General features: G+C 47.2%; 1 protein-coding gene across 1 annotated transcript in view; it reads left to right on the top strand.

Moving 5' to 3' along the window:
* Positions 1 to 12,736, top strand: part of INSC (INSC spindle orientation adaptor protein) — an 87,993-nt gene that overhangs the window by 35,811 nt on the left and 39,446 nt on the right. The window contains exons 5-6 of the mRNA XM_059388811.1: positions 2,997 to 3,110; positions 9,223 to 9,348. Coding sequence (XP_059244794.1) covers positions 2,997 to 3,110; positions 9,223 to 9,348 — 240 coding nt within the window. The remainder of the gene's footprint in view (positions 1 to 2,996; positions 3,111 to 9,222; positions 9,349 to 12,736) is intronic.

Raw genomic sequence — 12,736 nt, 5'->3', positions numbered from 1 at the left:
GTCCAGGATACAGGGTTGGGCGGGGGGCGGAGAAGCAGGGTCAGGCATGAAAAACCATGTTGCAGGTCTGAAAACAGAAATAAAAGGGTGAAGGAGGACATGAATTGGAAGAGATGTGAATTTTCAAGCCGAAGTCTATTAAAGGAGTCCCCCCAACACCCCTGGGTGGCAGTAGTGTCCCTAGTCACAGCTGGAGTGGGTGGCAGTAGTGTCCCTGCTGTGAGCAGTCACAGCTGGAGCGGTTCAGGGGCTATGGCCTCAACAAAGACATGGGATGGATCCAGAGGGGAAGTTGCTGGGGGCTGTCTATGAATGCTGCCCCCCCGCAGGAAGAGCTCTGGCTACGCCAGGGCAGAGGGCTGTAGATGCTAATGGGAGCCAGGAAGGAGAGCTCCTCTCCAGTTTGGTGAGAGCTGCTAATGAGGCTGGATATTCTCGTTGTCTTGAGACCTCTATCTTGGCTGGTCCAGGTGAGGTGCTGCCGACTTTGAGGGAGAGGAACTCACTGACTTTGGAAAACAGAAAGTTGGATTCACAGGAGTTAGGGTCCAACTAACTCCACCACATACCACATATGTCAGGTTTCTGCATCTCAGTTTCCTGAAGTGTGAAGTGAGGGTTGGACGAGACTGCTAAGGGCCCTTCTGGCTCTCACATACTGTGATGCTTAGGGCCTTGATGATTTCAGTGGAGCCTTTGATCTCATATTCTTCCAAATTTATCTTTGTGAAAAGGATGATTACAACTTTTCATTGTCAGAGAGCTGATTCACCAAGATGATTTGAGGTATAATTACGGTGTATGTGTGTATAGGCATTAGCAAGAAATTCTTCTCAGGCATAAATGGTCTAATGTGAGCAGATGATTGCAAAAGACATTGGATTGAATTGTTTAACATCATGCTAATTTGCTTCAAGTGCAAACACTAATCAAGAACACTGAGTAATTATGATTTAGGTACAGGACCCCAATATATGAAATCGGCATTTTCATGTGAACATCATTATCACTTATGTAGCTGCTTACAGCATGCGGGGGGAGGATTCTAAGAAATGCATTCATTACACAGCTCTGCAGTGACAAATCTTGGTTATTAATTTTACCTTTTGTTGAATCCCTTACATGAGACATCTATCAAATCTTAGAGAATAATTTTTACATTTAATGTAGCTTGATTAAATACCCACTTAATCCTAGACTGCTTTATGTAGGGGATTAGCGTATTGCGTGTGTGAAAAATTGTAGGAGTTTGGATAAAGAAAAGGAGAGTCCAGTTTACCTGGAGCCCTAAACCCACTTAATTTTAATCATTTTACAGATGGGGAAACTGAGGCCTAGGGTGTGTATTGCCCAAGATCACAAAATAATAACAGCTAACAATTTTATTTTGCTTCCATGTGCCGAGTACCTTTAAAAGTCATATATATATATATATATATATATATATATATATATATATATATATTTTCTATATAAAAAGTTCTCTCTCTCGGGCGCCTGGGTGGCTCAGTGGGTTAAGCCGCTGCCTTCGGCTCAGGTCATGATCTCAGCGTCCTGGGATCGAGTCCCGCATCCGGCTCTCTGCTCAGCAGGGAGCCTGCTTCCCTCTCTCTCTCTCTGCCTGCCTCTCTGACTACTTGTGATTTCTCTCTGTCAAATAAATAAATAAAATCTTAAAAAAAAAAAAAGTTCTCTCTCTCTGTATATATGTATGTGGGCTCTGTATTGGCTACCTTGTATTGGCTACCTTAAGAAATGGGTACAGCCACCTAAGAGACAGGCAGTTATTTCTCCCCCACTTCACACATAAGGAAACTGCAGGTTAGGAAGGCTGAGTGGCTTGCTCTGGGGCACATGGAGAAAAAGGGCAGAGGGGGCAAAGCCAGGATTTGCACCCGGGCATTTTGGCTCCAGAGTCCCTGCTTTCAACCTCAGACACACTTCCTCATCAACACACTGTGTAGAAAAGGCGAGCTGGCATCAGAATTCCAATCTCCTCATTTCCTTCTAAGTGTTTTTTTTCCCATAACGTTAGGTTTAATAAAAACAAATCCATTTTGATATTTTGAAATAACATAGCAACGGAAACCTCCCGAGTAGCTGCCCAGAGCTGCTGCTCGGGAGGTGTTACTTTCTCGCATGAAGCCCCCCAAGGCGATCTTTCTGAATCACTATCTCCACATCTCCCAGGAGAAGCGCAAGCAGCTAGAATTAATTAGCAGGTAGGAATCTTTTATAATCAATGAATCATATGCTTCAAAGCAAATGGCTGATTAGGAGGTAGTTTCAAGATATGTGAAAAAGCTTTTTCCCAGAAATAAGCTAAACTAATCTTTATGTCTCATTTGTTGATGAATTTTCCATTTGCTTTTCTTCCTGGTTCTCCCTGGGTCCTACGTTCAGTCATTTCCAGGCTTCTTGCCTCAAGCCTTAGCTCCCAGAGCCTAGAGCAGTCCGATGTTCCTGAGTTACCCACTCTTTGATAGAGAGGGTTCCTGGGGTTGCTGCATTTGGCCTGGCTATACCCATGATGGAGATGTGCCCTGAGCACTAAGCCACTGGGGACTACTTCTCCTGACTCAACCCCGGAACCCATTACCCAGCTGGAGTTTGCCGTAGGCAAATGAACCAAGTCTTTGGTCATAGCCGTAGCAACTCATTGGTTTTCAACTTGATGGCTTATTTAACTGATCATTTCTCTTCTCATTTGAAACCAGTAGAACAACAAAGCATACTTGCTGAGACCATCAAGATTGAGAGCTGGTTTTCTGATCCACTGGAAAAGAGCACATTTGCTGTCCATGTCCCAGGGGGTTGAAATTATCCCATATTCCTGAAACGTAGTTTGGACCTCATGCAGACTCGTGTCTTTCCCGATGGGGTGGGATTATCGATTCCCGGGGGCTTCTAAGAGCATGTACCCACTGGTATTCCGTTAAAGAAGATTAGGTGGGGTGCGTGACCATCAACCATCAGACTCTGCTCTCCTTTCTTAGGCGCTGGTGAGAAAAATCAATGCCTCAGACAACATCTACACCACGGAATCTACCACAGGAAACCTGTTCAGCCTGACCCAGGAGGGGGCTCCCTTGTGCCGCATCATAGCAAAGGTGAGCTGATAGTTGGTGGCCAAACTGAGGGACCTGGGGAGAGGGGGAGGAACCTACTTTGGTGGGACTAGCTTGCTCAAGAAGTCTGTCTTGCCTCTAGCATTTATTTGCCGTGCGATCTTGGAAGAGTCAGTTCCCCTCTTTGGGCCTTGATGTCTCCATTTTTAATAGTGGCTAGGCCCTCTGCTTTCAGTTTCCACTTTAGAGAAAAGCTTAGGTCCCCAGAGTCTCTATAATTCTCTTCATGTGGTATCTGTTAGAAATGTCAGCCACCTCTCCCACCAAACCCAAACAAAACACATCCCCTAACTCAGGTTCTTGATGGTTCCCCAAAATACTTGCAGCAACTACAATACTATATGAGGGAAAGACAAAATTGAGAATGACAGTGGTTTTCATCAATTACAATGGAAGGTTCTCTTTAAAGATTTATTTATTTATTTGTTTTATTGAGAGAGAGAGCATGGTGGGGAGGGGCAGAGGGGAAGAGAGATTCCTGAGCAGACTCCTCACTGAGTGGGGAGCCCAGTGTGGGGCTTGACTCCAGGACCCTAAGATCATGGCCAGAGCCAAAATCAATAATCTGATGTTTAACCAACTGAGCTACCCAGGCACCCCATGGTGGAAGTTTTATTTTGCTAGCTTCGTGGTTAATTTTCCCCTAAACTTGGAGTCCAAACACTTTGGGCAAATACAGACAATTGATAACCCTAGGACTCTATTTCATTTTTACTATTTTTTTTAAACTTGAGAAATGACATTGCCATGGAGATAGAAGCACTGATCTAATTGGAAGCAAGTTATGTCTTTCAGTCGACTTCACGTGGCAGCCCCAGGAAGACACTGTAGCTCAGTGGTTCCCTGTCTTGGCTCTGTCACCATCCCTCAGGGGGTTTTTGGAAACCACAGATAATTTTTTGCCCCACCTAAATTTACTGAGGTCCTGGGGTAAGACCTGAGACTCTGCATTTTAACAGTCCCTACAGGTAATTCCAAGGTAAATTCCAATTTACCCTACAGGTAATTCCATTCTCAGAATCACCCATCTAAGTCCTTAAAGAAATCTGGAAGAGGAGAGTAAATGCTTGTCGACTCTGCATAGGGGAGAAGTAAATTGTACAGAACAGCAGTAGCTGACATTTGAGTGTCGCTGTCCAGCATGCTTAATGCCTTACAGACATTATTTCCTTTAAATCCTAAAACCATCCTAGGAAGTAGGTATCATGTTTTACTCATCTATGATTGAGGACATAGTTTAAGGGTCTTACTCAACTGATAAAGAGTGGAGTCAGAATTGGAACCCAAGTCTCTTTAAATCAGAGCTCATGATCCTCAAGCCCACAGTGGTGACTTCTTGTTCTATCCTGACCCTTTAGACTCTTGGGCCAAAGAGTGACTCAGAAGTTCTCAACCCTGATGAGTATTGGAATCACTAGGGAGCTTTAGGTGTCACACAGCTAGTAAGTGGGTGAGCTGGAATTTGATACTGCCTGCTTGGCAACAAAGGCTATGATCTTACTTACTATTCTGAGCTGCCTCTTAGCAGTCCTTTCTCCTCTTTCTCCTTCTTCTCCTCCTCTTCCTCCTTCTGCCCTTCTCCCCCCTTCTACAACCTTCATCATTTGCTGCCTCCTTTATTTTCACCAAGCACCGCACTAAGCTTTTCATTTACGACTTCACTGATCCTCCCAATGGCCTTCTGACGTGTTATAATTCCCATTTTTAAGATGAGGGAATAGAGGCTCAGAGAAAAGGTAAACAACATGTCCGAGGTCATGTGCTTTCAGGGCAAAGCTGGTATTTTAACCAGACCTACTGACTCCAGAATCTTAATCTCTGCTTCTTATGTCTCCAACCCTTGGGAGAGAGCAGACAGAAGGCTGAAGGGAAGAGAAGATTCAGTGACGACTCCTGTCTTTCTGGCCTGGAAGATGGTGACACTGGTTCATCCAGTGGAGTCACTGTTCTTGGGTTCTCAATCCTGACAGTGACGCAGGAGCTGGGAGTCCCTCGTACCGCTTACAGCGCCTCTGCATGGAAGCCTCACTATCAATGCTCATTGAGTGTGCCCAACGCTGTGACAAATGTGGGATGGCTGCTCTCAGTGACCTTCCTCACCCACCTTCTTGGGGCCCAGCATGGTCTGCCTTTTGGACACTTCACCCATCTGAGCTGCCTCCAGAAGATGATTGGAGCAGCCTATCTGAGGTCTGTCCTCTCAGCCCCTTGAGTTCCGTTGAAGGCCAAGAACAAACCTAGTCTTCCCTGTGACGGTCATGGTCAGCCCCACCCCTTCCTGAGGGCAGAGCTGAGCAAACTCCCGTGTGCTTTGTCAAAATCACCCCCTCTCCTGCTCCTCTATTACTACCCCCCCGCCCCCGACTAGCCTACACCCCACAAGTGGCCTCCTTAGCTTTCTGACAGTTGATCCTAAGCCTGTCTGAATAATACCTACCATGATACACTTTGGCTTTGAGCCCAGCGCTTTCTACAAAATTAAACAAGCTCCAGCCAACAGTGCCATTCCACCGGCACAGGCGATTCCCGGCTCTGCTCTAAGCTGAGTGCTGCTCTTGGGTCGGGGAGGGGTCTCCAGGGGTGTCCACACAACTAGTCCATCTCACTTTCTCGGCAGCCTCCCTCCTTCTCTCCCTTCCACATACCCCAACTCTTGGGATGCCTTTCATGAGGAATTGAGACCCTCTTCCAACCAGGAAGCTTTCCACAGGCTGACCCTCCCCTGGCTATCCAGACCTGGGAGCTGGGCCCTTTCACATACAGTAACTCAGTTGTTCCCCCGACAGCTTGGCTGTGTAGCTACCATGACCCCATTTTTAGTCAAAGTTAACCAGCAGCAAAGCCAAGGTTTGAACCAGAATCCCTGCAATTCGGGTTTAGGATTTCTTCCCTTTAGCTTTTGCAGTAGCTAAAAATGCAAAGAGAGCTATTTTTCACAGGCTTGGGAAACAATGTATTGAGAATCCAATGCAGATGGATACAGAGGCTTAAATATATAAATATGCTGGCTTCACTGTCTCCTGAGCCAAAGGAAGCCTGCCATATTGATCCCGGCATTCAGTCTGGCATTCTTTGGTATCATTTCTTTGTTGTATGCTCCAGACGTAAATACCTACCCACTTATTGATCTACCTGGCATATCCATGTACTTATGTATCTATGCATCTATCATTATCCATCATTTCTATCATTGTACGTAGGAATAATATTTATGCTACATATGCTTAAAAATGAGCATACACATATAAAAATATATATACATATAAAAAATATATATATAAAAATATATATAAACACATATAGATGTACCTACATATATAAGCATCTATAGGTATATAAATACTTGTATGTGGAGGGAGGTCCTTAATAACCAGCCAGGCTGGCTCGGGAGACCATAGAGCTCCTGTTCCTTTTCTTCTCCCTTTAAAAAGCAATTTGATTTTCCTTCAGTGACTCTCTGAATAAGACCTTTATGTGCAGCCCTCTTCAGCTGTCTCAGAGACCATGAGAAAGCAGGAAGACAGGGATAAAGGATTGTGGAGTGACAAGTCAGAGAGGGAGCGCCTTGTCACGCACTAGTCTATCTTTATCAGAGTCGTGCCGTGCATTTACAATCAGAGTACTTCTGTTTGACCTTTCCACAGTCCTCTCTCAGATGACGTTAGGAGCTCCTTCTCTGTGTTCCTCTAACCCCGCACACCCTCATTTCATCGCACTCCTACCTGGATTTCTTCCCGCTTTAAAGATTAGCTGTCATCCCATGACTCACAGGTTGTCGGACCAAGAGTTCAATATGGACCGGGTCTGAGACAGTGTTGCTCAGTGCTCAGCACAGCGTCTGGCTTATAATACACCATTAATAGTTTCTGGCTGCATGAATGCATTCATCAGGTCTATATAATAAGCTGTTTCCCCATCAGATGAACTACCCCAAAAGGGAGTGGGAAGATGAAATTTAAGGACCGCTCTCAGCTGATGATAAAATGTTGGAAATGACGAACTCATCTGGGTTCCTGCAGTGACAGGCAGCAGAACTCTGAGAATGAAAGGGCTGCTAGGCTGAGTTTTGTGGGATGCTGGGTTGGGAAGATTCGGGACTTGTTGCAACAATTCTGTGCCGGGTTGTCATGGTCTTGGCTGCTTCTCCTTCCAGTTCCTCGCTCATTATCTGTGCCGTCAGTCACAGCTGCATCCCCAGAACACGAAACGGTGCCTGTTGCTAGGTATATTGTTTCTTGAAAGAGTTCACAAAGATCTGACAGGGAATGGTATTTTTGCCGAGCTCAACCTTCTTCTTCCTGCAGCATTTTTTTGTTGTTGTTGTTTTGTCTTGTTTTCCAGTTTGGGGAGCAGAGTGCAACAGGTTTAGTTAGAGCCAGGAGGAGTAAGGTTAAAGTCAGGTGCCCTGCCAGACCGAGTTCCTGTCAGTCTTCACGCATTCCTGATTGCCGCCATTCCCACGCACCCTTGTAGCCATCAGGGGAGGGCAGAGGGAGGAAAGAGGGCAGAGCCAGTTGGGGGTGTCCAGAGTCTCCTGCTCTGGACATTCATGGTGGTGTTACCACTGGTTTGCTGGGCACTCTGGTGGATCTGCTTTGTGATCTGTTGGCTCCCTCACTTTGGTCGGAGAGCCTGGGCTGAGGGGAAGCTCCAGTGATTTTTTAATAGGGTAACTATGACCACCTAGGACGTGTGCCTCACCCGAGGCTTATTCTCAGAAGTCCTCCCAGACTGCTGTGAAGTCTCCACAAGTAAAACGTGTTTCCATGACCAGCTATCACAAAAGAAGTCTACGTCCACTCTCAGCTAGGGTGATTGCTCCTGAAGGTTTCTTTTTCTTTTCTTTTCTTTCTTTCTTTTTTTTTTTCCTTTTACAAACCAGGGTGAAGAAGGGAAAACAAGGATGTGTAGATTTGGGTGAATTATTTCACCCATCTGGACTTGGCATTTTTTCCCTCCCAAAATGAGAATAAATTCCAGTATTGATATAAATAAGACTCCTTTTTTGTATGCCTGCCATGGTTGGGAGGATTTGAGGAATGATGGTGGTTGCTGGAGGAGGGGGAACCCGCACTGGCCTCCTAGGCTTCAGTTTCCTCCACCTGCCTCAGATTTGCTTCTTCTAGAATCTCTTTCTGAGGGCTCCAGGCTTGTTCTGAGGCAGGCACTGAGTGGAAGCGGTGTTGAATGGCGTTGAATCTGGCCCTCTCAAATATGTCTGGCCTAGACCCTACGACCCTAGCCCCAGAAGCATCTGGGGAGTCCCTCCTCCAGTTTGGACTATTAGAGCGATGTTCCTTGTGGAAGGAGCATTTCTTTGCAGCATGTGTGTGAGCATGGAAGAGAGAGAGAGAGAGAGTGTGTGTGTGTGTGTGTGTGTGTGTTTAGGAACCATAGGAGAGGAAACGCTCTTTTCTTTCTACCACCTTCTTAGTTCTCTGGCTGGTGTCCTGAAAATTGAGCTGACAAAAGATAGATTAACAAGAGAATAACAAACCAAACTTTCTTAGTACGTACATCAGTACATCAGGATGACACAGGGAGCTCTCAGAGACGAGTGAGTCAGAGGGTTGGTTAGAACTTGTACTTATATAGCAAAGAACAATTTTAGAGAAATAACAAAACAAGGAACAGGAAGCCTGAGAAGAACTTTGAATCTCTAGGGCTGGCAGATCGTGATAAGGCAAAGCTACAGAAAACTAATAATGGATGAAGGATGGTTAGTCAGATTTGTTGTGAAGATTCCCCTGGGGCCATCTCCGTGCTAGAAGGTTCTGACGTTTTCTCTGATGATTAACTTTTTTCCTTCGCAGTAGAAAGGGGAAGGGGATAGCTCTGTACATGTGCATCCTCCTTTTAGGCAAACAGGAGGAGGGCAGAGATCTCTGGTATCTCTTTCTTTCCAATTACCTTTAGTTCAAAATAATCTTTATGCCCCAGTAATGTATTTGGGGGGGACATATTCAGCTGCTTTCCAAACCTGAAAAAAAAAAAAAAAACATCACAGCTGGGTGAGGGATGCCAGTTATTCTCACATTAGCCCCAGGACGGGGGACCCAGGGAGGTCATGTGACATTTTCTCTTTTCTTGGCAGGAGGGTGGGGTTGTAGCCCTCTTCAAGGTCTGCCGCCAGGACAGCTTCCGGTGCTTATACCCCCAGGCGTTGCGCACGCTGGCCTCCATTTGCTGCGTGGAAGAGGGTGTCCACCAGCTGGAGAAGGTGAGAGAGCAGCTACCTGGCTGGGGTGGGGGGTGAGGTCCCTGAATCAGGGGGGCAGCGGGTGGGGCCCGATCGACCTGGTGGCCCCCCCGGGCCTCTTCCCTGAGAACCTCTTTCCCCAGGCATCCCTCTGAAGGGGTTGCTGGGATCTTGACTGTGGGGGATAATGAAGAGGACAGGGATTGAGGAGTCTGGCCAGGTAGGGCAGGGCTCATAGGGGCACTCAGCACGTTCTGGGTGGAGTGGCCAACAGTCCAGTGGGCAGAACAGAGCAGGAGGTAGACAGATAGGGTGCAGAGTGGTGTCCAAGGTTAGGGCTTTTGATTCTTCCCACATGGCAGGACCCAAGTGGAAGGTGGAGGACCCCACTCCCTGGGGAACTGAGTGGGCAAAAGAAGGATGTGCCTTGGCCGGGGCAAAGCAGGCGGGGCTCCGCCAAGACAGAGGGATTGGGTCAGGGAAATGGAGCCGAAGTCCAAGCGTATGTTGGGTCCATATGGCATGGGCTGGGCGGGGCCAGAGGGAAGTGAGTGATATGGTAGACCCAGGTGCCTCAGGCCCAGACACCCCAAGGCAGTGTCACTAATTCCATCGATCATACCCCCCCCCCCCCCCCAGGTTGTAAGGGTAAGTTTGCTCTTCAGCTACCCAGACCTGAGTGGCCGTCAGGGACTTTAACCAGGAGGGTTAGGGAGGCTGGGGCTGACATTTGGAAATGTCTCAACCAAGTTTCAAGGAAAGATGTTGAACACTTTTATGGAAGAGAGGCACAAAGGCTAGGAATAGCCTGGCGACAGTTGTGGTACTCTCAGGATGAGGGGGTAGGTGCCTTGAGTCTGGTCTGTATGGGGATGGGGCAAACTAAATGTTCCCCTCCCTCTGTACCCATGTCCCCCAGTCTGGTGCTGGCTCCAGAAAACCCACACCCTACCAGCTTCTTCACTTTGGTCTGGACTCCTAGTCAGATGGTTATCTCATGTCCTGCCTACCTCTTTCCACGGGACAGGGATCATGGGCTGAGAGACACTTTTGGCCAGGGTTGGAGAATGGTAAGGGATTCTGCTCATTTTACAGAGGAGAAGGCTGTGGGTCGACATGGGGAAGTAATTTGTGTGAGGTCACAAAGCAAGATGGTGGAAGAGCTAGTACCAGTCCTCTGGGCAGAGCCTCCCCTTCCTGCGGGGGTGGAGGCCTTTGTATGTGTGTGCTTACACGGAGAGCAGAATGGGGGAGGGGGAGGGACAAACTTGATGGACAGATGGACTCCCTGAGGCAAATGCATTGGACGTCTCCAGCTCTATGCGCTGAATAATCTTCTCCCTTCTCCCATAAAATCCTCTTCCTGGGACAGTGGAAACACAGCCAAACTGGTTTTGTTTTTCATTTTCTTTCATGCTGGTTAGTGGGAAGAACATGAAAAAATAGAAGGGACTGGAATCACCAGTTCTCCAAAAGCAGTGGATTTCTTGGCTTCGGAGATTTGCAAAGCAGCAGGAAATTTCTAATCCAGGGAAGAAAAACAGCAGAGCTTTTTTGTTTAGAGCTGAAAACCTGTGTAGCTAGGGAGTCTGGAGGCGATTTTTACTTCCACCTTCCTGCTGCTGCTCCAAAGCCAGAAGACATGAAGGCACCTTTACCAGGCCAGATGGTCCGCCCAGGGCCTGTGTTGACCTAGCCCTAACACACATCCCTTTTTAACTCACTAGAACCCTGTGAGGTGAACCCTCTTTTTTTTTTTTTTTTTTGAAGATTTTATTTATTTGACAGAAAGAGAAAGAGAGAGATCACAAGCAGGCAGAGAGGCAGGCAGAGAGAGAGGGGGAAGCAGGCTCCCTGCTGAGCAGAGAGTCCGATGTGGAGCTCGATCCCAGAACCCCAAGACCATGACCCAAGCCCAAGGCAGAGGCTTAAACACTGAACCACCGAGGTGCCCCGAGGTGAACACCCTTTACGTCTCCATCTTAAAGACAGGAAACTGAGTCTCAGGCAGTCTCGGCGACTTGCCTAAAATCACAAAGAACATTCTAGAGCCAGAATTTGGACCCCATCAGCCTGAGTCTGACGTCTAGGCTTCCTGACCGCCTTGCTGGTTTTACAGATTCTCTCAGAGTGCCAAAAGAGTCCCTGCAGCTAAACCCACGGTCTCCTTGCTGCTCCTGGCCAATATGCCAACCTTCCCTGGCCCCAGATGGCCCAGGAGAAGGTAGTCCTAACTGGGCATTCCCCTCATCCAGGGCAGATTACTTTCCATACACAAAGAGTCCAGAAACACCTCTATGCCCGGCGCTGAGCAGGAGGGAAAACAGCCAGAGAAGAGCCCCCTGGTGGTCAGAATAGCAACTACATGCTACAGCCGTGGTGCTTTGCCTAGCGGTTCCCAGGGATTTCTACTTAGATCTGATGCTTGCCTGAGTGTGCAAACATCCCCATTACACAGATGAAGAAACCAAGGCTTAGAGAGATTAAATGACTTGTCACCCAGAATTACACAGCATGTATTATTTCATTCATTCAGCAAATATTTTTTGACTGCTCTTTGCCAGGTACTGTTTCAGGTACCGGGAGCTTAGTAAACAAAACAGCCAAATCCCTCATCCTCATGGAGATTCCATTCAAGTGCAGGGGGTGGCAAGCCAAGACCTGTCAAATTCAGCCTGCTGCCTCTTTTGGTATAGCCCGTGAGTGGAGAAATTACCCCCCACCCCCTTTTTAAATAGTTAAAAAAAAAAAATAGGAAGAATAACATTTTGTAGCCTGTGAAAATTCTGCGAAATTCTAATTCAAATTTTTGACCCAGAAAGTTGTCGTGGAACTGGCATGCCTCTTCATTTAGGTGTTGACAGTCTACCTTTATGCTCCAGCAGTGAGTTGAGTAATTGTATGAGACCATAAGGCCCACAGAGCCAAAAATATTTCCTATCTGGCCCTCGGCAGAAAATATGTTCTGACCCCAGTTCTAACAGGTAATCAGATCATTGTGACAATGATGAACAGGACAGTTAACAGCGAATACTTGCTTTGGGCAAGCATTTTGCTAAGCCCTTCCTTTCACTGTGTCTTGTATAATCGTTACCACCCCGATGATACTGTGATTATCCTCTTTGTTTACAGGAGGATGGAAGGCTCAGGGAAGTGAAGCACCTTGCTCAAGGGCACACAGCTAACGGGTGGTCCAGGAGACATGTAGTCAAGCTCTACCAAGCCAGAGCCAGCCTGAGCTGTGAACCCTCATGTGGACCCAGGACTCATATCTGACATTGTGAGGCCTCACAGTGCGCTGCTTCCAAAATCGAGAAAAATTCTAGACCCAGGAAGAGCTCGGGGTCTCTCCCACCCCTGCCATGCCCTCTTCCTCAGGTCGTGCCCACACCTGTCCCAACTGTGTGGT

Source organism: Mustela nigripes, chromosome 1, assembly GCF_022355385.1.
Source record: "Mustela nigripes isolate SB6536 chromosome 1, MUSNIG.SB6536, whole genome shotgun sequence".
Classification (NCBI taxonomy): Eukaryota; Metazoa; Chordata; class Mammalia; order Carnivora; family Mustelidae; genus Mustela; species Mustela nigripes.
The sequence above is the reverse complement of the archived record's forward strand: the minus strand, read 5'-3'. Positions and strand labels throughout refer to the sequence as shown.